We start from the raw sequence: 27,408 nt of genomic DNA on the forward strand, positions 1-27,408 counted from the left end.
AATTTCGGTAAAGAAGGAGCAAGTGGGAATTAAGGGGTAGTGGGGTTTTGGCTTTATCTATAATATTATATTACTTTAAGAATACAAATGAAGCAAATAAGGCAAAATGTTAAAGGTATAATTTCAAACAGTGTCTGCTACATTCATTCTACAGTTTTTGTATGTTAAAATTTAAAAAAGGAAATCTAGGAAACCTCAAACTTTTCAAGCTTTTGTTTTTTTGTAAATGGGGTTGAAAATATCTGCCTCATGAAAATGAAGTAAAAATCAGATGAGACAATGTGCACAAATATATTAAGCACTGAACCATGTATGTAGTTTGTACTAAGTAAATGTAAGCTAAATACCAATTTGATGTAAGTCAATTGTCTTTAAACATGTATAAAAATTACAAATAACTCTACTACTTATTTAATTTATTTCTAGTCCATATGTGTGTGTATGTATTTATCTTTTATCCCAAATAAGAATCATATAATACAAATACAAATCTGTATCCTGAGTTTGTCATTTGAAATAATCTGAGCTTTTCCCCATGTCATTAAATTTTCATTAAAATCATGATGTATTTTTTCTTACATTTATGTTTTCTTGATACTTCCTTTTTTCTCGTCTTTTTCTATAGGTTCCATGGTTTGTGTGATTTATAAGGTTAAGTGTACTATTTTGAGTTCTCTTTGGGGGTGACATTTAATTTTTCACAAGTCTATCTAATCTATACTTTTCTACTTACCAGTTAATATTGACAATTTATCCCCGTACTACTTCCATTCCCTGCCCACATCTCTAAGATGGGAAATTTTGAACACTTGAAACTTTCTCCTAGTCTTGGATGAAATAGAAGAGCTACTGAGTCTGGCAGAGCCATCAGTCTGCTTTAAAGCAATACCTGTGCAGTAGGGATAATTGTCCATCTCCTTGCATACCCACACCCTCTGAATCAGAGGGCAGACTATGGGTATGGAATGAAGGGTTTCTGTTAGTGTGGGTCTCTCAAAATTTGAAGCTCAAGTTGTCTGTTGGTTGTATTTTAAAATCCAAACCTTTTTATGTGTCATTTGGTGGAAATTCTTTTTCTTTCTTGTAATAAAAGATCAATAATTGGTCCTAATTTTCAGTGATGGTTAAGCTGTTTAATATGTTTTATCCTGGTCATTTATATAAATGTTAGTGGGAAGATGAAAGAGGATGCTTCAAGGATTGCTATTCAGAAAAACTGTCACCTGGATCCAATGTTCTAAAATTTAGTCATGGGGGAAAGAGATAAAGAAAGGTAACAAAGATACTAATTTAAGAAAAATCCTGACACCCTGATTCTTTTCCATTGAAATCACAGGTTATTTTCTGTTACTTCTTACAAATATTCTCTTTACCCTTCAGCACTGGGAATTTGATTATATTTGGATTTGAGGAAAGGAATACATAGACTAAATGTAATTTTTTTTTGACTAAATGTAATTTTAAAAAGACTTCTTCTTTGGAAGAAGGGCTGGAAATCACAAAAAGCAGTTCACATATTTTTGGAAGTAGAAATATATATTCACATCTTTAGAAATACCTTAGAGTAGAAAATCTCCATTGAAAGTCTTTCGTTTCCCTCTTCTTCACATAATGATAAGTTGATTTTCTGAATATTTTGGAGATCATCTGGTCTAACCACCTCATTTTACCCAGAAGAAATATGAAGCCTGGAGTCTGGATTGAACTCTTAATTTCATGACTCCCAGCCCACTATTCTTCCCAGTGCATCATGAGAAGGAAGCAAGTAAGTAAAATTAGAGGTTTAGAATCGTTCTCTCTAGGGCTCCTCCTTACACTAGCATCCTGTGATCTATGAACTAAGGTTAGCTGTAATAAAACAGTAATTCAACTGGAGCCAACTCAATGGCCTAAGGTTGCTGAGTGCAAGGTTGAAAAATAAAAATGCTAGAGTTAAAGGCTGCAATGCAAAGGGACTCCCCAGCTGGGCTAATCACAGTGCAGACCAAATGACTGAAGTTGTAAGATATTAGGAAATCAGCTTTGCTTCTCACTATCATTTAGAGATTAAGCCATAAATGAAAATTTGAACATTTCAATCACAAGTTATTTCTACATCCAATCTAGAGAGCAGTATGGCTTTCTTTCAGTTTAAGAAATCATTACATTTCTTTAAAGCTGCATGTAAAGTGAAATTGTGTATTGAGCTTGTTTGCATCATAAAATTGACAGTGCATGGCTGTGGCTAAATTCCTCCATCGGTTAAGAACTTTAGGAAGAAGTGGATTAAGGGAGAGGATTTTCACGGCTTGTATATTATGGTACAGAATACAATTACACTCTAATGGTACAAAACCTGGAAAGAACAAAAAGTTGAGAAATGTCCTACTAATGAGTTAGGGCAGCCCTGAGTGAGTCTCACTCAAGTGAAAGATAGGTCAACAGACTAGGGTACTATTTCTTCAATACACCCACATTTCAGGTCAAGGCAGTTTTCTTAAAGGAATTGTAACTAAATCTTCTCCAAGTTGAAAACAATCTTAGAGATCATCTAGCTCTAAGATGTTTTTGTTTGTTTCGTTTACTAGAAGCTCATGAAAAAGCATCATGGAATATGCAAACTATTTATATGAAAGTATGAATTTATCATTAGAGAGCTACAGCTTCCATTCATTTTCCAAAAGGCCTTATGACTCAAGAAGAATTGAGACTCATAAGGATCAGTTTTGTATCTCATTTCATAGAGATAATGGGGAAAGATATGGTTTGATAAAATTTCATAGGTCATACACCTAATTAACAGCAGGGCTGCAGTTAGAATAGAAGATCCCAACTTCCAAGTAAGAATTGTTCTATTATACCATGTTCTTTTACAAAATATATTTTCTGAAGGCCACAGTTTAAAGTTTGGCGTAACTCACTGGAGTATCAAGTATCAATAATAATGTCTATTAGTGATCTATAAAACATCTCAGTAACATTTAGTGAAGTTAGAGTAAGTATGTAATAAAATAGATAATTTTCTATTTTTTAATATATTCTTTTATGTGAAAATATATTTTTTGATATATTTTATTGTTTATGTGAAAAAGAATATAGACATAGGATGAGTCAAAGAGAAATTTATTAGTACTTTAGATTATAAGACTGTTTTCCTAAACATTAATTTAGTTAAATAAATGTATTAATTAATTAAAACTTTATTTTAACTTAATTAAAACTTAGGTGCATATTATTTGAAATATCTATACAATATTATTTTCAAGTTATTGGATATTCTTATACCAATAATAACTGGAACAAAATTACTGGAAAATGGATCCCACCCACAAAAGAACAAAAACGTAAAATATTTAGAGAGAAACTCAATAAGAAACTTGTGTAACTTGTATGAAGAAAACTACACACTTCCTCTTAATTATGTAAAAATTTTTAAATAAAATGAAACAAGATGGGATTGGGAGGGAGACAAACCATAAGTGACTCTTAATCTCACAAAACAAACTGAGGGTTGCTGGGGGGAGGGGGGTTGGGAGAAGGGGGTAGGATTATGGACATTGGGGAGGGTATGTGCTTTGGTGAGTGCTGTGAAGTGTGTAAACCTGGTGATTCACAGACCTGTACCCCTGGGGATAAAAATATATGTTTATAAAAAATAAAAAATTAAAAAAAAATAATAATTGGAGATTAAGTGCCATTCCTTGGATGACAAAATATTTCACTGTTTTAAAAGTATTAATATCCCTGAATTAATTCTTGAAGTTAACTCCAATTAAAATGCCATTTGGAATTTTTGGAGGGGAGATTTTTTTTCTAATATCGATCTGAGTAAATGAGTCAGAAAGACCTCATTCTACTTGCTATAACAAAATTTAAACGGTACAATAATTAAACCCTGCAATACTGGTATAAAATTAGACTGTCAATGAAAGAAAAATGAAACCTAGTGATAGCCATAAGTATGCATAATAATGGAGTATGATTAAAATGCCATATTTAATTAGTGTGACTAAATGGATTAGTCAATAAATAATACTGAGAACTTATTTAGGCATTTGAAATATGCATGCATATGAAAGGAAGAAAGGAAGAAAGAAAGAAAGAAAGAGGAAGGGAGGGAGGGAGAAAGAGAGAGACAAAAAAAGAAAGAAAAAAAGAGACAAAGAAAAATAGTTAGATCCAAGCCTCATTCAGCTATATTAAACTCCCCCTTAGCCTTTTTCTCTTCTTTAGATGCTCACATTACCTTTTGGACCACACTAAAACTAGTGTCTTCAACTTTGAACTTATTTAAGAACAGAAGCATTTGGGGAGGAGGAGTCAAGATGGCAGAGAAGTAGCAGGCTGAGACTGCTTCAGCTAGCCGGAGATCAGCTAGATAGCTTATCTAAAGACTGCAAACACCTGAAAATCCATCGGCAGATCAAAGAGAAGAAGAACAGCAATTCTGGAAACAGAAAAACAACCACTTTCTGAAAGGTAGGACCAGCAGAGAAGTGAATCCAAAGCGACGGGAAGATAGACCCCGGGGGGAGGGGCCGACTCCCGGCAAGAGGCAGAGCAACGGCACACAAAATCAGGAGTTTTAAAAGTCTGTTCCGCTGAGGGACATCGCACCAGAGGCTAAACCGGGGCGAAGCCCACGCGGGGTCAGCGTGGCCTCAGGTCCTGCAGGGTCACAGAAGGATCGGGGGTGTCTGAGTGTTGCAGAGCTTGCGGGTATTGGAACGGGAAAGCCGGCTACAGAGACAGAGCCGACAGTAAGCTCACAGCTCGGTGTTACCTTGAACCGGTCGCAGGCTCGGTGAGCTCGGAGTGCGGCCGGAGGTCAGGCAGACGGGAGTAACTGGACGCTGTTCTCTGAGGGCGCACTGAGGAGTGGGGCCCTGGGCTCTCGGCTCCTCCGGGCCAGAGACCAGGAGGCCGCCATTTGTATTCCCGTCCTCTGGAACTCTACGGAAAGCGCTCAGGGAACAAAAGCTCCTGAAAGCAAACCCGAGCGGATTACTCACCCCGGCCCCGGGTAAGGGCGGTGCAATTCCGCCTGGGGCAAAGACACTTGAGAATCACTACAACAGGCCCCTCCCCCAGAAGACCAACAAGAAATCCAGCCAATACCAAGTTCACCTACCAAGGAGTGCAGTTTCAATACCAAAGAGAGCAGCAGAATTCCAGAGGAGGAGAAAGCAAAGCACGGACTATTGGCTTTTTCCCTGTGATTTTTCTTTTAGTCTTGCTGTTAATTTAATTTTTTCTTTTTCATTTTTTGTTTTTTTTCCCGCCTTCTGGTAAAATTTTTTTTTAACTTTTACCTTTTTCTTTTTTAACCTTTTTAACCGGTTTATCTAATATATATACTTTTTCTTTTTTATATTTTTCTTATTTGTTTTCTTTTTTTTAATTCTTTTTTTTCTTTTTTATTTTTTTTTTCTTTCTTCCTTTTTGAACCTTTTTTTATCCCCTTTCTCCCCCCTCACGATTTGGGATCTCTTCTAATTTGGTTAAAGCATATTTTCCTGGGGTTGTTGCCACCCTTTTAGTATTTTACTTGCTCCTTCATATACTCTTATCTGGACAAAATGACAAGAAGGAAAAATTCAACACACAAAAAAAGAACAAGAGGCAGTACCGAAGGCTAGGGACCTAATCAATACAGACATTGGTAATATGTCAGATCTAGAGTTCAGAATGACAATTCTCAAGGTTCTAGCCGGGCTCGAAAAAGGCATGGAAGATATTAGAGAAACCCTCTCGAGAGATATAAAAGCCCTTTCTGGAGAAATAAAAGAACTAAAATCTAACCAAGTTGAAATCAAAAAAGCTATTAATGAGGTGTAATCAAAAATGGAGGCTCTCACTGCTAGGATAAATGAGGCAGAAGAAAGAATTAGTGATATAGAAGACCAAATGACAGAGAATAAAGAAGCTGAGCAAAAGAAGGACAAACAGCTACTGGACCACGAGGGGAGAATTCGAGAGATAAGTGACACCATAAGACGAAACAACATTAGAATAATTGGGATTCCAAAAGAAGAAGAAAGAGAGAGGGGAGCAGAAGGTATACTGGAGAGAATTATTGGGGAGAATTTCCCCAATATGGCAAAGGGAACGAGCATCAAAATTCAGGAGGTTCAGAGAATGCCCCTCAAAATCAATAAGAATAGGCCCACACCCCGTCACCTAATAGTAAAATTTACAAGTCTCAGTGACAAAGAGAAAATCCTGAAAGCAGCCCGGGAAAAGAAGTCTGTAACATACAATGGTAAAAATATTAGATTGGCAGCTGACTTATCCACAGAGACCTGGCAGGCCAGAAAGAGCTGGCATGATATTTTCAGAGCACTAAACGAGAAAAACATGCAGCCAAGAATACTATATCCAGCTAGGCTATCATTGAAAATAGAAGGAGAGATTAAAAGCTTCCAGGACAAACAAAAACTGAAAGAATTTGCAAATACCAAACCAGCTCTACAGGAAATATTGAAAGGGGTCCTCTAAGCAAAGAGAGCCTACAAGTGGTAGATCAGAAAGGAACAGAGACCATATACAGTAACAGTCACCTTACAGGCAATACAATGGCACTAAATTCATATCTCTCAATAGTTACCCTGAATGTTAATGGGCTAAATGCCCCTGTCAAAAGACACAGGGTATCAGAATGGATAAAAAAACAAAACCCATCTATATGTTGCCTCCAAGAAACTCATTTTAAGCCCAAAGACACCTCCAGATTTAAAGTGAGGGGGTGGAAAAGAATTTACCATGCTAATGGACATCAGAAGAAAGCAGGAGTGGCAATCCTTATATCAGATCAATTAGATTTTAAGCCAAAGACTATAATAAGAGATGAGGAAGGACACTATATCATACTCAAAGGGTCTGTCCAACAAGAAGATCTAAAAATTTTAAATATCTATGCCCCCAACGTGGGAGCAGCCAACTATATAAACCAATTAATAACAAAATCAAAGAAACACATAACCAATAATACAATAATAGTAGGGAACTTTAACACTCCCCTCACTGAAATGGACAGATCATCCAAGCAAAAGATCAACAAGGAATTAAAGGCCTTAAACGACACACTGGACCAGATGGACATCACAGATATATTCAGAACATTTCATCCCAGAGCAACAGAATACACATTCTTCTCCAGTGCACATGGAACATTCTCCAGAATAGATAACATCCTCGGTCCTAAATCAGGACTCAACCAGTATCAAAAGATTGGGATCATTCCCTGCATATTTTCAGACCACAATGCTCTAAAGCTAGAACTCAACCACAAAAGGAAGTTTGAAAAAAACCCAAATACATGGAGACTAAACAGCATCCTTCTAAAGAATGAATGGGTCAACCGGGAAATTAAAGAAGAATTGAAAAAAATCATGGAAACAAATGATAATGAAAATACAACGGTTCAAAATCTGTGGGCACAACAAAGGCAGTCCTGAGAGGAAAATATATAGCGGTTCAAGCCTTTCTCAAGAAACAAGAAAGGTCTCAGGTACACAACCTAACCCTACACCTAAAGGAGCTGGAGAAAGAACAAGAAAGAAACCCTAAGCCCAGCAGGAGAAGAAAAATCATAAAGATCAGAGCAGAAATCAATGAAATAGAAACCAAAAAAACAATAGAACAAATCAACGAAACTAGGAGCTGCTTCTTTGAAAGAATTAATAAAATTGATAAACCCCTGGCCCGACTTATCAAAAAGAAAAGAGAAAGGACCCAAATAAATAAAATCATGAATGAAAGAGGAGAGATCACAACCAACACCAAAGAAATACAAACTATTATAAGAACATACTATGAGCAACTCTACGCCAATAAATTTGACAATCTGGAAGAAACGGATGCATTCCTAGAAACATATAAACGACCACAACTGAACCAGGAAGAAGCAGAAAGCCTGAACAGACCCATAACCAGTAAGGAGATTGAAACAGTCATTAAAAATCTCCAAACAAACAAAAGCCCAGGGCCAGACGGCTTCCCGGGGGAATTCTACCAAACATTTAAAGAAGAACTAATTCCTATCCTCCTGAAACTGTTCCAAAAAATAGAAATGGAAGGAAAACTTCCAACCTCATTGTATGAGGCCAGCATCACTTTGATCCCAAAGCCAGACAAGGATCCCATCAAAAAAGAGAGCTATAGACCAATATCCTTGATGAACACAGATGCGAAAATACTCAACAAAATACTAGCCAATAGGATTCAACAGTACATTAAAAAGATTATTCACCACGACCAAGTGGGATTTATTCCAGGGCTGCAAGGTTGGTTCAACATCCGCAAATCAGTCAATGTGATACAACACATCAATAAAAGAAAGAACAAGAACGCTATGATACTCTCAATAGATGCTGAAAAAGCATTTGACAAAGTACAGCATCCCTTCCTGATCAAAACTCTTCAAAGTGTAGGGATAGAGGGCACATACCTCAATATCATCAAAGCCATCTATGAAAAATCCACTGCAAATATCATTCTCAATGGAGAAAAGCTGAAAGCTTTTCTGCTAAGGTCAGGAACACGGCAGGGATGTCCATTATCACCACTGCTATTCAACATAGTACTAGAGGTCCTAGCCTCAGCAATCAGACAACAAAAGGAAATTAAAGGCATCCAAATCAGCAAAGAAGAAGTGAAATTATCACTCTTCGCAGATGATATGATACTATATGTGGAAAACCCAAAAGACTCCACTCCAAAACTGCTAGAACTCATACAGGAATTCAGTAAAGTGTCAGGATATAAAATCAATGCACAGAAATCAGTTGCATTTCTCTACACCAACAGCAAGACAGAAGAAAGAGAAATTAAGGAGTCAATCCCATTTACAATTGCACCCAAAACCATAAGATACCTAGGAATAAGCCTAACCAAAGAGACACAGAATCTATACTCAGAAAACTATAAAGTACTCATGAAAGAAATTGAGGAAGACACAAAGAAATGGAAAAATGTTCCATGCTCCTGGATTGGAAGAATCAATATTGTGAAAATGTCTATGCTACCTAAAGCAATCTACACATTTAATGCAATTCCTATCAAAGTACCATCCATCTTTTTCAAAGAAATGGAACAAATAATGCTAAAATTTATATGGAACCAGAAAAGACCTCGAATAGCCAAAGGGATATTGAAAAAGAAAGCCAACGTTGGTGGCATCACAATTCCAGACTTCAAGCTCTATTACAAAGCTGTCATCATCAAGACAGCATGGTACTGGCACAAAAACAGACACATAGATCAATGGAACAGAATAGAGAGCCCAGAAATAGACCCTCAACTCTACAGTCAACTAATCTTCGACAAAGCAGGAAAGAATGTCCAATGGAAAAAAGACAGCCCTTCAATAAATGGTGCTGGGAAAATTGGACAGCCACATGCAGAAAAATGAAATTGGACCATTTCCTTACACCACACACAAAAATAGACTCAAAATGGATGAAGGACCTCAATGTGCGAAAGGAATCCATCAAAATCCTTGAGGAGAACACAGGCAGCAACCTCTTCGACCTCAGCCGCAGCAACATCTTCCTAGGAACAACGCCAAAGGCAAGGGAAGCAAGGGCAAAAATGAACTATTGGGATTTCATCAAGATCAAAAGCTTTTGCACAGCAAAGGAAACAGTTAACAAAATCAAAAGACAACTGACAGAATGGGAGAAGATATTTGCAAACGACATATCAGATAAAGGACTAGTGTCCAGAATCTATAAAGAACTTAGCAAACTCAACACCCAAAGAACAAATAATCCAATCAAGAAATGGGCAGAGGACATGAACAGACATTTCTGCAAAGAAGACATCCAGATGGCCAACAGACACATGAAAAAGTGCTCCATATCACTCGGCATCAGGGAAATACAAATCAAAACCACAATGCGATATCACCTCACACCAGTCAGAATGGCTAAAATCAACAAGTCAGGAAATGACAGATGCTGGCGAGGATGTGGAGAAAGGGAAACCCTCCTACACTGTTGGTGGGAATGCAAGCTGGTGCAGCCACTCTGGAAAACAGCATGGAGGTTCCTCAAAATGTTGAAAATAGAACTGCCCTATGACCCAGCAATTGCACTATTGGGTATTTACCCTAAAGATACAAACGTAGTGATCCAAAGGGCCACGTGCACCCGAATGTTTATAGCAGCAATGTCCACAATAGCCAAACTATGGAAAGAACCTAGATGTCCATCAACAGATGAATGGATCAAGAAGATGTGGTATATATACACAATGGAATACTATGAAGCCATCAAAAGAAATGAAATCTTGCCATTTGCGACAACATGGATGGAACTAGAGCGTATCATGCTTAGCGAAATAAGTCAAGCAAAGAAAGACAACTATCATATGATCTCCCTGATATGAGGAAGTGGTGATGCAACATGGGGGCTTAAGTGGGTAGGAGAAGAATAAATGAAACAAGATGGGATTGGGAGGGAGACAAACCATAAGTGACTCTTAATCTCACAAAACAGAGGGTTGCTGGGGGGAGGGGGTTTGGGAGAAGGGGGTGGGATTATGGATATTGGGGAGGGTATGTGCTTTGGTGAGTGCTGTGAAGTGTGTAAACCTGGTGATTCACAGACCTGTACCCCTGGGGATAAAAATATATGTTTTTAAAAAATAAAAAATTAAAAAAAAAAAAAAGAACAGAAGCATTTGGCACTTTGGGAGCCAGAAACATATTAGTGCCCCTGAGCTTAACAACCATACAACTCAGGAAGATCCTATAGGGTAGAAAGGAAAAGGCTGGAAGTAGGCAAAATTTCTAGTAATTAAGTCATAAGATCCTTTAGGAGGAGCATAGGAAATCAACAAATGGTCAGGACACATCAACTCAAAACAAAGTCTCCTTGAAGAATATTCTCAAAGGAGACACTCCCTTCCAAAGTCTAGGTTTAGGGCACAGTTCAAGATATTTGAGAACCAAGCATATTTTCTCAGGGAGGTGAGGCCAAAATGAGAGTAGGAAAGAGCTCATTGGACACTTTTGGATCTAATGAGAACTAGCAGTAATGCCAACCCAAATTTATCTCCAGCTAGAAATGGAAGCATGTTTGAACCACTTACTAACTCAGAAAACACACACATAAAAGGATCAAGATAGGAAATGAAAGAGTTGAAATGATTAGCTGTTTCTAGTATCCTATAAGGGTAAAACCAATGTTTATCATACTCCCATAGTAAGAAATCAAAAATGTACTAAGAACTGACTTATTAACTCACATCACATGGATCCTCTAAGTGTGGAATATGGCCTTAAAAATCTATATATTTGGATAGTATATGTGATACTATAATTTATAATATTAATATTTTAATATAGATATTATAATATTTGTAAGAAATAAGTATTTGGTTTTCATCTTGTTTCTGGCACAGAGCTCCTAAAACACCTTTTTTTAAGAGGTGACTTCTGCACAGAACCTAAAGATGGGGGCTGATCGCTGGAGAAACAACCCTGTGGTCAGAATGCTGGCACTTTCAGTCCCACCCCAGACCTTCTGGGAGGGGAGAGGGGCTGGAGGTTGAATCAATCACCAGTGGTCACTTGTTCTGTACTGACTTGTTATGATTTCAAATTTATGTTTTGAAATCTTGTTCTGAACAAAGTCATTTGTGATTAGAACTTGTTTTGAATAACTTGTTTTAACAAAATGATTTTGAAAATGGATATTGATATTGATATGATATTGATACGATATTGATACTCATATCAGTTGTTAAAAAGAAACTACAGGCCCCAAATGGAGTCACTTTTACTAAGCTCCACCAAAACCTAATACCTAACCTAACTGCAGTTTCAGCCTCTCCCAGGAATGGAATTTTAAACCAATCAGTCCGGAATTTCCCCATCAGCACTGGTGAGGTCATTTGCATGTTGAGTAAGACTCTCTGTCCTTCCTGCTAAGGGAAGATGACCTTGCCTGCAACAATCCTTTCTGTTCTTGCGCTAATAATTTCCTTGTCCTGCACAGTTCTGCTTATGAAAATCTTCCGTTTTGTATACCTCCCCAGGACTGCTTTCTACTTGATAGATGGGATGCTTCCCTGAATCACTGAAAAAGTTAATTTGATGTTCAAATTTACTCAGTTGAATTTTTGTCCCCTAACAAAACCATGCTCTTGTTTACTGGGCTTTCTTGATAACTCCCATATCTGGCTCCTCACTCCCAACATCCTTTGTCTTTAGCTGAAGGTAGTTTTCCTGGGTTTCTCCTGTGTATACAAGAGATATACATGCTATTATGCTTCTGTTTTCTCCTGTTAATCTGTCTTTTTATTATAGGGGTGTCTCCTATAATATAAATAAATAATAAAATAAATAAAAAAGAATAAAATAAGGGAATCTAAAAGAGTAGAGGGAAAATTATTTTTCTCCTCCCATAGAAACAAAACATTTCTTGCTCAAGCGTGATTCGAATACCAAAGAAATTAAATATTTGGATATTCAAAATATCCTAAAGAAATATGCTATTCAATGATTTCTATTACTTTATTTTTTAATTCAGTTTTTAATTTTAATTCCTATAGAGTTGACATACAGTGTTATAGTAGTTTCAGGCGTACAATGTGGTGATTTGACAATTCAACATTATGCAGGGCTCATCATGTCAGTGTATTCTTGAATCCCTATCACCTATTTCACCCATCCCCCCACTAATCTCTCCTCTGGTAACCATCAGTTTGTTCTCTATAGAGAGTGCATTTCTTGGTTTGTCTCTCTCTCTCTGCCTTCCTATTATTGTATGATCTATACTTCATGGCAATAAAGTTTAACCAAATAAGTAATGAGAATTTTGTTCTTTAAATTGTATAAATGATGAGATAATATAAGGAAAAACCTTCTTCCAAACCCTGAAGGAAGACTGATTTCAGAACCTCTTCCTCTTTGAATCTGAGTGGGATGGCCCATTGATATGGGACAGAAGCCTTCATTTGTGGACCACTCATTCATTCCTGCATTCACCCAAATACGTGTATCATGCATGGGTTCTTTATATAAACACACCAAGATCAGTATCAAGGGTATCTTTATGTTCTATAAAGACAGGAGTTTGTGGTATTGAGTATGTACATAATGTATCTCTGGAAAGACAGAGAGATAGATACACTTATACATATAAATGTATGCATGTATGTGTGTTTGTGCGTATGTTACTAACACAACAATGTGTCATAATTCTATAGCACTTTCCAGTTTGCAAACTGGTTTTAGGTTTATCAGCTTACTTAAGCTCACCCAACTGATGAGGTGTAGAAGCAAAAAAATGTTCACCTTTAGCCCAGAAGGCTGACCCATAGCCTGCATAGTTTTGGTAAGGATCAAATAAGTGCTGGTTGCTACACTCTTGAAGGGTCTCATGACTGCTGGAACATTTCACCAATAGTTAATACTGAGCTGAATGATAAGCACCAGAGAGGTCTCCCTGAAAGTAGTTTTATGAGTAGAAATTCAAAGAAACACTCATGCTCTAATACTCCTTGTACCTCCCCTGTGAGCACTAAGCATATAACCACCAGCTTCATACGGCAAAAAGTGCGGCTCTTTCAGCACATGGGTCCTGTCCCTGTGCTACTTAAATAAACTTACTAGGTTACACCATACAAGATCTCAAGAATTCTTTCTTGACCGTCACATTCAATGATCCTGCAACATTCTCTAAAGTAGGTATTTTTAATTATTTCCATCTTATTCATGAGGATAATCTCTCTCCCTATTCTTATGATTTACTGTGAAATGATACATGTGGTAGCCCATATTTTTAAAAAGATGAAAACTGTAATTATTCCTCCTACTATGATAAGTTTAGTAACTTTTGCTAAGATATAGGTTTTTACGTCAAAATTCATAGGATGTTAACAGAATATTATTGATGCATAGTACAAAAAGGAAAGGCTATGAGGTAAAATAAATGCAACATTTGGGTTAAATAAGGTTTAGTCAGTTTCTTTGGGATTTCTCTGAGCTCACACTGTGCTAATTTACCTTTCAGTCCTTCAGAATGGGATGGAGTAGCTTCATATATCAAACTTATATGACAATAGAACCATTTATTGCTCGGAGCATATCATCTGAAGCTTAAACGTATTTGGAAACTCTAGTATGAGGATATTCTGAGTATATTTCAGCTTCAGTGTTTTCTAATTGTTAAGTATGAAGCATGTCCTCTTATTGAGCAACTCTGGCAACGTGAAATCTTATTAACTCCCAGTCTGCCACCTGAAACCCTGAATTTCCCTATCAAGGGATTGAGAACATTATGCAATTAAAAGCTAATTTGGGGGGAAGCCTGGGTGACTCAGTTGGTTAAGTGTCTGCCTTCGGCTTGGGTCATGGTCCCAGGCTGCTGGCTGGGATTGAGTCCTGCATTGGGCTCCTTGCTCGGCGGGGAGCCTGCCTCTCCCTCTGCCTGCTGTTCTCTCTCTGACAAATAAATAAATAAAATCTTTAAAAACAAAAATAAAACATTTTTTAAAAAAGCTAATTTTCTGCTGCTTGATTTCTAAATGCCCAAATAATTTTGAAACACCCAAGGTTAGACTACAGAGATAATTTCAACCTTAGAATTGGACATTAATATATACTTTATTTCCTCAATTTTTATAAGTAAAGTTTACCATTATATTCAGAAAGTACAATGGAAATCTGAATTTTAAGAATAAACCCTTTGCCATCTGAAACTAATGTAACATTGTGCATCAACTTTACTAGAAGGAAGGAAGGAAGGAAGAAGAAAGAAAGAAAAGAATAAACCATTTGCTCTTTTGGCAAGAGAGTAAACTCTTGCTCTGAAAACAGGAAAACGTTTCTGTTTTCTAGACATCTTTATCAAAATAGAATAGAGCATCGGCAACTCTTTTAAAACTGATAGTGTTCAATTTTAGTTTCTCAGAACTACCAGTAATATAAATTGTTCCTGATGATGATATTTAACCACTGTGTTGTGACGCCTGGGTGGCTCGCTGGTGAAGTGTCCGTCTTCAGCTCAGGTCATGATTTCAGTGTTCTGCGATCAATCCCACACTGGGCTCCTTGCTCAGCAGGAGAAGCAGCCTGCTTCTCCCTCTGCCTGCTGCTCCCCCTGCTTTACTCTCTCTCTCTCTCCCTCTGAAAAATAAATAAACTCTCTAAAAAAAAAAATAAATAAATAAACCATAGTGTTGTATTGCTCCAGCATTGAGGTTAATTCTTTCTCAGTGGACTCGCCTGGGCCATTACCATATCCAAAAAAATTCACAGACGATATGAGGATTGAAAAGGGACAGGAATGTGGAAAAAGATTAGAAGTACTGAGCTGTTGCTGGTTTAGGACTGTTTATAAACCGGGAATATCAAAGTCACAGAAATCTCCCAGACTTTTTAAAAACCTTGCTCCTCAAACTAGGACAGGGGATCAGCAGCCCGGACTTCACCTGGGAGCTTGTTAAACATGCTGGGTCTTGGGCTCTACCTCAGACTTACTGAGTTAGAATCTGTATTTTAATACAATACTCAGGTGATTTCAGTACATGTTAAAGTTTAACATCTTGTGTATGTTTTTTTTTTTAAATAAGAGCACAGATGTCCCTCACTAGGGTATATTTTAATGGATGGAGACCTTCATTTTAGGCCTTTTCTCCCCTTTCTTTATTTCATATATTCCATAAAATGAGAATCTACAGTTTTTTATAATCTTTTATACAAAACCTAAAAATGTAGACTACTACTCAATTCTATCTTAAGGAAAAATTGGTATAGTTATTGAAATAACCAGCTCACAATATTATAAGACTGGTTATTTTCTTCCCCCACTGCATAAGGCTTGTAAATGCTAAGCAGTTAATAACTAGAGAGCCCTACAGATCAATCAGCTTTTATGATGTTTTATCCAACGAGGATCAGATTTAGGATTAAAATGGTCGATGAAAGTTTGAAAATGATATCTCACTTAATCCTTTTCTTCCCATTCTAGATTTTTGGGCTTGTTTTTCTCCTTTTTTTTCTTTTTTCTTTCTTTTCTTTTCTTTTCTTTTTTTTTGTCAATGGTACAGATACACTTTTAGGCATCCACAATGGATAAGCTTACTCCAGCCAAAGGATTAAAAGATAAAAATGCTTCTCTCTATTATAGTATACTCTCATCTCTAACCTCTGCAGCAGATTATCTATTTTAAAGTTCAGCATGTCAAAGCTTTAGAAATAGAGATGGCTTTGAGAAAGAATATAAGGAAGCATTTTAGCTACAACTGGGAGCTACTGATCAAGATGCAGTCTAGTAGAGGGAACAGCTTGGTAAATAGAAGGCCACTGTGACGTTTACATAAGGAGCACAGACTGTATTATAGTGAGCAAAAGCCTTGATAATTACCACAACTCCATGTTCCAGCTAATTCCATTTGACATGATGATGTCTGAGAAGCGTATGATTCATAGAGGCATTTTAATAAATGTTTTTGTAAGTTGTACTGTTTTTATTTTTTATTTACTTTTATTTTTTAAAGGATTTTATTTACTTATCTATAAGGGAGAAGGAGACAGAGAGCAAGCACAAGCAGGGGGTGCGGCACGCAGAGGGAGAAGCAGGCTCCCTGCATAGCAAGGAGCTCGATGCAGGACTCCATCCCAGGACCCTGGGATCATGGCCTGAGCTGAAGGCAGCCACTTAACCAACTGAGCCACCCAGGCATCTGAGTTGTATTGTTTTTAAATGTAAGGGTAAAGATTTTATTGTAGAAGACTTTTTTTTTTTTTTTTGACTGTCTAAAATCTTAGGCGAAGCAGGTATTCTCTCCATCATACATAGTAATGGAGAGATACAGGGCCCCGCTTTCCACTGTGGAAATGGAAGGTGGGAGGTCCTTCTCACCCCAGTAGTCAGTGTTTGAGCATATAACTAAGCTTGGCCTATTGGATTCTCCCTTCGGGGGTTGCGAATCAGAGACAAACAGGAGGTTAGGACTCTGTCATAGCATCTATAAAGACAGAAACATGTCTAGGCCTGTTTGCAAAATGTTAGCAACTGTGCATCCTGCATTGGGACCTTCAGAGCTGCCTTGGATTATGTTCTTTCCCTAAGTCTTGTTCCCTCTCTAATTCTGAGTCTGCAAGTCCTGTTGATGGATTCCTTTTCTGTTTTTGTTTGCAACCAAGAATCATGACTGTTACAGAAATATCACCTCCTCACTACGCTTCAATAGTACTGCTATTTCATTGATGTAAGTTTCAGCAGGTAGCTGCAGGTCGAGAATAGCCCTAATTAGTATGAAGATTGAAGGAGGTGTCTTAATGGTGGTAGTTCTCAGCTATCAGAATGTACTATGTACCAGACTATGTTAGGTATGTCAACTTGAGTGCCTCTAAAACTCAAAAGCACTGAGGGTCAATACTACCATACCCATTTTACAGACTAGAAAATTAAAGATCCTTGTGTAAAAGGTCATGCACTGAAATCATCTTGGCCAAAATCACATGCCTAATGAATCCCAGAAGCAAAATACAAATACAAATCTTTCTCACTTAAATCAGAACCATTATATTCTATTCAGTATCCTCTGAACCTCTTTAAGGACTAATTCAATGTTAATAATTGAGTTTTATCTGTCATTAATTGGACTTCATAAGTTTTCATTAAAATAATATATCCCTACGTTAACTGAGTTGTACAGAAATACGCATGTCTTCTCACACATTTCTAGCTGGGTATTTATTGAAGTCTTCTCATAGAAAAGACACCCCCCCCAACCAAAGAGATCATTCTAAAACATGTCTGCAGCCAAAATAAAAATTTTAATTTAAAAAGCACACTTAGAGGTTTCTGGATGTCTCAATTGGTTCAACATCTGATTCTTGATGTCAGCTCAGGTCATGATCTCTGGGTGAGAAGATGGAGCCCTGTGGGGGTCTGCACTCAGTGGGGAGTGGTCTAAGGTTCTCTCTTGTCCCTTCCCCACCCTCCCCCCTCAAATAAATAAATATTTAAAAAATAAAAATAAATAAAAAACACACTTAGACTCAGTTGTGTTATGCCTCTCTAATGTAGTATTAAATCTTGCCCTTGAAGTACTAAGTTCTATAAAATTTTTCTATATCCCAACAAGCTGATAGGATAGATGTTGGACCTGTCGCCTGTATTAACCTGGAAGGGGGAAATCTGTATGCGAGCAACTGTCAGACTAGGTGAAATTTACTAATTTTTCCGAGACTGGCTAAATATAAATTGTAGTCTTTTTTATTTTGAAGATGGGCAAAAGCATAAAATTTGTTGTCCAGCACTACAATTAAAGTTAAAGGGAAATATTTTTTTAGAGCATTTCTTAATACTCTTCCCATATAAAATCGTTAAGTATCACTAGTAACAGTTCACAGTACATTCCTTATTAGAAGTAACTGTCATAATAAAATGGTAATGATGGCTATAATGGCTACTATCTATTGAGAATTTGCTAGGTGCCAGGCACAGTATTAAATAGCTCCCATAGATTTCCTAATTTAGTACTGGCAGCCCTAACGAGGTAGGCACCATTATTATTGCCAATTCATAGATATTGAAAATGAAGCAGAGCAAAACATCTCCCCCTTTTCCCTGGGGTTCTATATTCAAAGGATCACTGCTTGAGAGAATTATATGTTTCACTATAGCCTTAGGAGGAAGTCCAAACTCGAAGGCTTAGCATGAATGGTCTTTAAAGATCCGGTCCCTGACTAACGGACACTTTAGCTTCATCACCTTACTACCCCGTTCACCCTTTATGCGATTGACCTGCTTCGTGTAGCCATGTTCCTGCCCTCATCCATGTCCCTTCCTCAGCATCTGCAGAGACAAGACCTATTCATCTCTTAAAACCAGCTCATCTTGGAAAAGCATTTGCTGATATGCTAGTTAGATCTAGCTACCTCCCCTTTATGCACGTTCCGGTTATAGAACTATCACACTGGGATATATCCATTGAGCTATTTGTCTCTGTTTAACTACTGGACTTTAAGCTCCATGACATTAAGTATATTAGTTTTGGTAACTTGAGTGCCTTACACAGGACCAAGCAAGTATGTAGTGGGCACTCAGAAAGTATTTTTTGAATGAGTAACCAAACCTTCTTCTTCTATTTTTTTTTTTTTAATTTACTTATTTGACAGAGAGAGGGAGAGAGCAAAAGGGAGAGAGGGAGAGGGCACGCACAAGCAGGAGGAATCGCAGGCAGGGGAGAAGCAGGCCCCCCCGCTGAGCAAGGAGCCCAATGTGGGGCTCGACCCCAGAATGCTAGCATCATGACCCAAGCCAAAGGCAGCGGCTTAACCAACTGAGCCACCCAGGCACCCCGACTAACCAAATCTTAAGTGATCACCCTATTTGTTCTTCTCCTCTCAATCATCCTGCTGGAAAAGATTTGCTAAACAGCTATTTCCTCTAATTTCATAGTATTCAAAATTATTAGAAGGAATTATACACAAGGAGTTAGGGAACCTAAGCTTTTGCCCCATGACTGTCATTTAGTAATTGAATGAAGATTAACTCATTCAACATTTTTTTTTTCTACACGTTTGCCATGTGCCAGGAACTATACACCACAGTGAGGATACAGCAGTGAATACACACCAGATAATAACCCCTACACCACAGAGCTTGCAAAGCCTACAGCTGGATTTTTTCACCGTAAAATCAAAAAAGTTGGATTAAGGTCCTCCCAAGTCTAAAATTCCATGAAACAATAAGCCAACCTTACAGTTCTTAAAATATAGCATAAAAGCACATAAGAATATGAAGTAAAAATAACACCAGGAAAATCAGTTCATAACCAGCCTCTGGTACAATTAGTCGATGGGTATTAATTCTTCCTTCCAAAAATAGGTATCTTATAGAGAAGTGATCCTGCAATCCTTTTTAAAGTTTAACTTTGATTTGATCTGATACAAAATATTGGCACTCTCTCTAGCTGCGAGTAGTAGAGCTACCAAGGACAAAAGGGGGAAAAAATCATTTCAAGGCAATTAATAATGATTAGAAAAAAAATTCCATTTTATCCCTTGGGACTGGGAATCTGTTCTATACATCTGATGTTAGTCACAACATGAAGAAAATGTTATTTAATCAAATTTTATTTGTGTGAAGAATTTTTTGATTCACGGTACTTGAACAAAAAAGATAAGACAGTACTAGTGTACAAATTCCATAGTAAAAACTAAATTAACCTAGATTCTCAGCTGCTTCATTAAAAAAAAATTAAGTAGAAGAGGTCCCAATCTCAGCTGGAGAACATTCTAAATGAACAACAATACAAGTAATTTTAAGGGAAGGGAAGTTCCTTGTTGCCAAGCCTATAAATCCAATATTGACAGACACAATTAGCATACTATCATCCTGATCATATTCTGAGAGGTGTTTGGACAGGAAATCTAATTCTCTAAAGATAAAGGTTGAGTTATTCTTATCATAACTGAGTAAAACTTATCAATTCTTTAATATGCTGTGATCACAAGATGTACTTCCTGACACATTCTTTTTCCTCAAACTTGTTGACATTGGGTGGTTGCTATTGACAGTTTATGTGGACACTGATCTATGATAAAAATAAAAATAAGCACACAATACTGGGTTTGTTCTTCCATTAACATCTTAAATCATGGAAACTGAAATAGACTTTCGAGTTATATGGTGAGTTTTCTCATGTTCTAGATGAGGAAACCGAGGCCTGTAGAGGTGAACAAAATTACTGCAAGCCGCACAATCAGTTAGTGGTGGAGCCATGACGAGTTCTGTTGCCCCAACCCAATGTTTTTTTTCCCATCATGTATTATGCCAGTGCTTTCTTTGTCTGTTGAGATCCATTTCACAAGCTCCCGTTCGTTACACTGAACCATAACATCAGTTTTTAAGAGTAGGAGAGGTTGGGGGCAATACTGAAGCAGTTTAGATGGTTGTCTTCTTTTTTTCTTGGAAAATCAATACCTCTGTGTGTTTGTGGGAAGAAAAACAGTGGCTAGTTTGTACATCTGCAGCATAACTGGTGTGTTGGAAATGAAACAAAAAGCTTTCCTCATCTAACTAAATTTGAGAGCGTGAATAAGCTGAATTTCCCCATCTGGAGACTCTCAGACTAGACAAGACTTACAAATTAATATGACTGCATAGGTCTGGGGCCTGAAGGAAATTAGGTCAGGCCCAGAAAGGAATCAGGTGGCTGACCACAAGTCAGAATTTCAATATGGATTCAAAACAAAGGGCAGAGAGCTAATGCTATGTAATTCACTGAACGCCATTAGGACTACACCAGAGTGTGTGATGAAGGAACCTTCAGGACAAGAAAATAGAAATGGAAACAATACTAAAGGACAGGAAATGTTTTAATCCAAGTCCAATCCCAACTTTAGTCCTCCTTTTAATCAACTCTTCTCTGTCCTTCCCCTCATTGTCTTTTCTCTCCCTGTCTTCCTTCTCTCAGTCTTTCACATGTCATCTCACGTTCTCTTTATGGAGAACATTCCCGCTTTCACACTGCAGTTTTATTTCTCTCTTGACTTCATTTCTGAGAATTGAGGTCCATAGCAAGACACAGAAGAAGTACTTTGATAAGGAAGATAAAACCAGTTTGAGATGAAAATGATCAGGACGTACTCATTGCTTTGGTGTAGCTTAGGGTCAAAACAGAGACGTGCAGGAATATTTTAAAGAACATAGATAGGAGATTTGCTCCCTGAAATATGTTTTTCTTAGGGTCTCCAGCTCATTCTCCAAAGACATACTTTGAAGGCTTTGTATATGCCCTCTGCTGAGAGGGTGGCATTATGAGAGCCAACCCAGGGATGTTCCCAATGCATTCTGCCATTAAGTGTAGGTATGAAAAGTTAGAACCTGTTTCTCTCTTGGGAATCTCTTGTGGTTTCATCCCTGTACAAGGGTCTGAGCTTCCAAAAGTTCAAGATTGATTTTTGGAGAAAAGAAGTGAAGAATTTTCTAGTCAACCAAGAAACAGATTCTTTTGATGAAATGTACAGAATAAGGCGGGGGGTGGGGGAGAATTCTACATGGGATACTATGACAGTTCTCTAAAGACAATGACTGGGAGAAGAAAGCATATATTTTTGGATAGAGGGTTATAGCCTTCAGAATTTCATTTTCTGTAAAGTTCTTGTGGTTAACATAAGTTTAAAAATGTGTTTCTGTGCAGAACATTTCAGATTCATTTATGCAGAATTATGTAATGCTTGGAAAAATCTCCCTTAAATTCCCATGCATTATGGGGACACAAAATTCTACAAATTATATTTGTGAATATCCAGTTCCCTCTAACATCACAAATTCTCAAAGTATACTAAATGTGGAAAGTGTGTCATTATAATATATTCACTCTCTCTCTCACAGAAATGATTGGCCATAGAACAGTTGCCCAGTGATTCAATGGTACTAGCCTTGCATTGGCTATGTCAGATAAGATCACACATTACTTATCTAAACACTTCTACAGCCTGGCTGGTCACTTTAAACCGTTAGCCCATTGAAATGTTAACCCATTACTCTTTAAAAAAAAAAATAAGGATTTTCCAAAAAATTTTCTCAAAAGAAATCACTTACATCATGGACCACCGCCCCAAAACCCCTGAAAAAGCATTAGACAAATCGACAGTCAGAGGACATATTTATGGACTCATCTTTCACCTCCTCTAAATTCTAGACAATCTTTTTTTTTCATTTAAATATGGAAAATGTGACAAATGTAAGCCCTTACCAACTTCCCACTTCAGAAGGCTGTTGTCTTCCCTTTCCATTTTTCCAATGACATACCAGATACACGCCATCCAGTGTGCCAGGAGCGCAAACATGGACATGAGCAGAGTCAGAACGATTGTGCTATGCTGGGAATAACGGTCTAACTTCTGCAGGAGACGCAAAAGACGCAGCAGCCGAACGGTCTTCAGGAGATGCACGAGAGACACCTGCGGGAGGAGACAGAGCAGCACAACGTGGCCCATGGCTCCTCGCATGCTACTACAGTTACTTTAACTTCTAGCCATTCTGGAAAGTTCTTGAAGTGAAATATAATCATGAATCCCATGCTATGGTCATTTTTACGACCATCCCAATGCCCCTTCTCCACACATTACATCGAGAGGTGATAGAATAAAAGATGATAAGACAACTTAATTTCTTCAAATTAATACTTATTTTCCTTAGGATTTATCTTTTTTCTCTACTTATTTGATTGAATCTAATTTTGTGTATTCCGATACATAAATGAAACACATTATGATTTCAGGATTGAACGTAAGGTGTCTCCACCTCTTCCATATGTGTTCTTTCAGTTCCACATCCCTCTGTCCATGTAAGACTGGCCTTATAACAATAACTTGTACCCACTGAAGTAAAACCATGTGAAGTGGTAACAAAGGTAACTTAGTTTTTAAAACAAACAGTGATTAGATCTATCAAACTTGTGTAATATCTACTCCCAAATACCAGTAGCACCTCCTGTCTCCTGGGCTGTGTTCTCTTCTCTCTAACATCATCAATAGAACAAACACGTGCCTGAAGCTTTTGTATTCTGAGCCCTCTCTCAAACAGACATGCTTCGGGAACCAAAATTAAAACAGACCAAAATTTTCGAAAACTCTCCTAGGTCCTGCCTTCGTATGCACTAAAACAATACACTTGCATCTAAGGGATTATTGTCCTGACTTTAGGACCCAATTGAAAAATGTGCACCATTGGTGTCTACCCGAATGGTCCATGTCATTGTTAACAACATATGTGGTACACTAATGCATACTCTTTCACACCTCAGAGAGCCTCAGTGAACACTCTAAAATAGAAAAGGGAAATAGGGGCGCCTGGGTGGCTCAGTGGGTTAAGCCTCTGCCTCCGGCTCAGGTCATGGTCTCGGGGTCCTGGGATCGAGCCCCGCATCAAGCTCTCTGCTCAGCAGGGAGCCTGCTTCCTTTCCTCTCTCTCTCTCTCTCTCTGCCTGCCTCTCTGCCTACTTGTGATCTCTGTCAGATAAATAGATAAAATCTTAAAAAAAAATAGAAAGAAGGAAAAGGGAAATATAGTATTAGCTCATATGAAAATAGTTTAACAAATTTGGCCTTTTCGAGTGTGTGTGTGTGTGTATGTGTGTGTGTGTGAAGGAATCATAAATAAAGGGGAAGAAAGTGGTTTGTATGGCTACACCTAAGAACAGTATTTCCTCAGCAGATAGAATCACAAACAAGGTCAGCTTCTTCTGTAAATTTGCCTTTGTAATTAGCTCTGGAGTCAGTTGACTTCCAGTTCCTTCCACCACTACCCATCTCCCCTTATGTCTAAGAAAAGTGTACCTAGAGCAGTGCCTGACACATATTAAGTACTCAATAAATATGTATTAAATGAATGAATGGGTAATACATTGAGATACAAAACATTCTACACTCAATATAATAATAGAAATTCAACAAAAGTATTTTCAGTTGTAATTTTGTGACTTATTCTATACTGAAATAAAGTAAAATCACAAAGTCAATAGAAGCTCTTGCAGGCTAGCTGTGCTTTTATTTCTTTTTCTCATTCTTCTGTGCCAAGTTTTATTTTCTTTTCCTTCACAGCCAAGTTCTCATCTGTCAGTTCTCTGGTTCATTGTAAATCAGGCGATTCCATGCCAGTATTTTGCAATATCTACTTTGTAGCTTAGAGGAATTGCCAGGGGTAGAGTTTATTTTATAGGTCGAAGAATCTGACAGATAGATGACAGTTTTGTAATTGAAATGAAACCTCAAACAGAAATCCCAGATGGAGGAAGCCATCTGCTGTGGACTGAATTTGTCCCTTCAAATCTCATGTGTTGAACCCTTCGCCTTCAATGTGATGATAACGGGTGATGGGGCTTTTGGGAAGTGATTTGGTTTAAATGAGGTCAGGAGGATGGGATCCTCAAGATGGGATTAGTGCCCTTATAAGAAGAGGCCAGAGAATTCTCCCTTCTCCTCTCCTCTCTTCTCTTCTCCTCTCTTTCTCTCTCCCCAAATCCCTCTCTCCTTAACCCAGGGTCTCTCTCTCCCCTCAATATGTGAGAACACAGCAAGAAGACAGCTGTCTACAAGCCAGGAAAAGAGCCCTCATCAAGAACCAAACTGGCTGGAACCTTGATCTGGGACTTCCCAGTCTTCTGAGAAATAAATTCTTCTTCTGAAAAAGAAGACTTCTTCTTTTGAGAAATAAATTACTATTGTTTAAGGTACCTAGTTAATGAGATTTTGTTATAGCAGACCGAGCAGACTAAGACACCACTCAACATAGAATACTGATGTGAGCAATCTCCCCATCTTCTCAGACCAAAAAGATGAGTTTGAGGGAAGAATGGGGGACTGTCCTTACATGAGAACAATAGCCTTTTGGAAAGATAGGGGACACACAACTTAGTGTCCAGGATCGGGTAGCCTTAGTGATTTTGCTGACATTTTTTAAATAAACTATGCTTATTCCTATCTGAGTCAACAGCTTCTTGCTATAAAATGTGAGTTTGGGCTCTTAATAAATGACATAAGAAAGAGGCACATTTGATTTAGATGGAAACATATAATCTAAAAAAGGGAAAGTATTCTTTCTACTCTTGGGATGCAGTTCTGAATTTGTCACTGATAAAAATTAGAAACAGCTTATAGGCAGGTGCAAGACAGTAATGTAATCATCAGAACCCCCTTCGAATGGCAGTTTCCCCTATTACCAGGAGGACATGACCACCCCCGGCTATCCACTACAGGGGAGAAAGAGAGAAAGAGAAGTTGATTAACATGTACTGAGGTCTTTCTGGGTGTTTGACACTTAGCAAGGTAGTTTATAGAAATGTTGGCTTTTTAGGCTGCTGAGAAACCCTGTAGTGATTTCTGTACTCATTTTGCCCATTTTGATGTTAACTTCCCCAAGGAAGTCACTCAGACAGTAAGTAGTAAGACTGGGATTTATACTTTTGTCTTTTTTCACTCTATCATATTTTCTATCTCTCATTCACAGCTTTGTCTCTCAGAGTGCCTTTCATAGTGATTTACACATAGTAAATTTTATTAAAGAAATGTGTGAGTTGTATATAAAATATTTACCACCAGCAATTACAGGCAAAGTAAAAATTAGAGTATCTAATACATTTTTGATGGTTGTAATGAATTTTTGAATGTCATCTGCAGAGATGAACTTACTGGATGTATTTTAAATCTGGAAAACCAACACCTGTGTTTGCTTATTTATTTCTTTCTTTCTTTTTTTTTTTTTTTAAGTCTGTGCAGTATAAAAAAAAATCATATAATGCATAAACCATTACTCATAGCTTATGTTTTCCTAGGGAGTAAACACAATACACTGAACAAGCTTTTCTGTTCAAATAGAATATTTCATCTTGAATAATATATTTGGGGGCATAGCAAATTTATGTGCCAATTTGTTAATGATCACATGCTTCCTCCTGTGAGAAACAAAAATTATCACTGTGAAGACAGATTCCTTTATTCCTTCCTCTTTTTCTTTCTTTCTAATGTAGATCTTGATATATAACTTGCATTCTTTATAAAATGTTCATGTCAGATTTCACAAGACAGAATGAAGAAAGGAAGCAAGAATCCAATAAAAGTGTGTAAATATTTAAAATTCATCAAAATATGAGAATTAGACTTTTTTCAAAAATCGTTTGTGTTAATTTTAGGCAGTGAGGATGTTAATGATATATAAGCAGGTTATATATCTTAAAATTGTATACATTTTACAAATAATTATATAATATCTATTTTAAACAATTTTATTTGTTCGGTGCCCAAAGAGAAGTGGAATATAAAACAGTATTGTTAGTATTTAGTAGCAAAGCAGTAATTTAATTCAGAGCACACTCTATTAAACACCATTTATTTAACAATTATCCAGGAGAATGTGGAAAATTTTTAACATTTTGTGAATTATATATTTCTTCTGAAATTTTTTTGTTGCAGTCTTGCAAAAACCTTGTTTTAAGTCATTATGCTTTCATTACAGTACACTTATCTAGTCAAATTCAATTTTAAAAAGCACTTTAAAAAGCCTGGATAACAATTCAAAGTGGCACTGATTGATATTATACACTAAATTTTTCCCCAGAGGTTTCCTTCCAGTTGACTTATAAACCTCTTAAAGATGTTGACACTCTCAACTTTCCATCTTAAAAAAAAAAAAAGAAAGAAAAAGAAAAGAAAAATACTCTCATATAGGTCATCAACAACTGCACAAATCTGCACTAAATAGGCAGGATTACAGTTCAATCTTCATTATGAAGTCAATAAAGACTCTATTTGAAAAACAATGATCACTTTAATATTGAAAACTATGCTTTTAAATTCTTGATAGAGAATCTCAAGGGGTTGTCGACTGAGTAAGAAATATGTTTAATTTGAACTAATGTTTAGTAAATTTTTGCCTGCTAAAATTTGTTACTCTCTTA

The 27,408-nt window shown here is 37.2% G+C and overlaps 1 protein-coding gene across 1 annotated transcript in view; it reads right to left on the reverse strand.

The window, feature by feature from the left end:
* The window catches only part of KCNH8 (potassium voltage-gated channel subfamily H member 8), a 373,933-nt gene that overhangs the window by 98,346 nt on the left and 248,179 nt on the right, over positions 1 to 27,408 (reverse strand). Inside the window, exon 7 of the mRNA XM_059390865.1 lies at positions 22,708 to 22,915. Within this exon, the coding sequence (XP_059246848.1) occupies positions 22,708 to 22,915 (208 nt within the window). The remainder of the gene's footprint in view (positions 1 to 22,707; positions 22,916 to 27,408) is intronic.

Source organism: Mustela nigripes, chromosome 2 (genome assembly GCF_022355385.1).
Source record: "Mustela nigripes isolate SB6536 chromosome 2, MUSNIG.SB6536, whole genome shotgun sequence".
NCBI lineage: Eukaryota > Metazoa > Chordata > Mammalia > Carnivora > Mustelidae > Mustela > Mustela nigripes.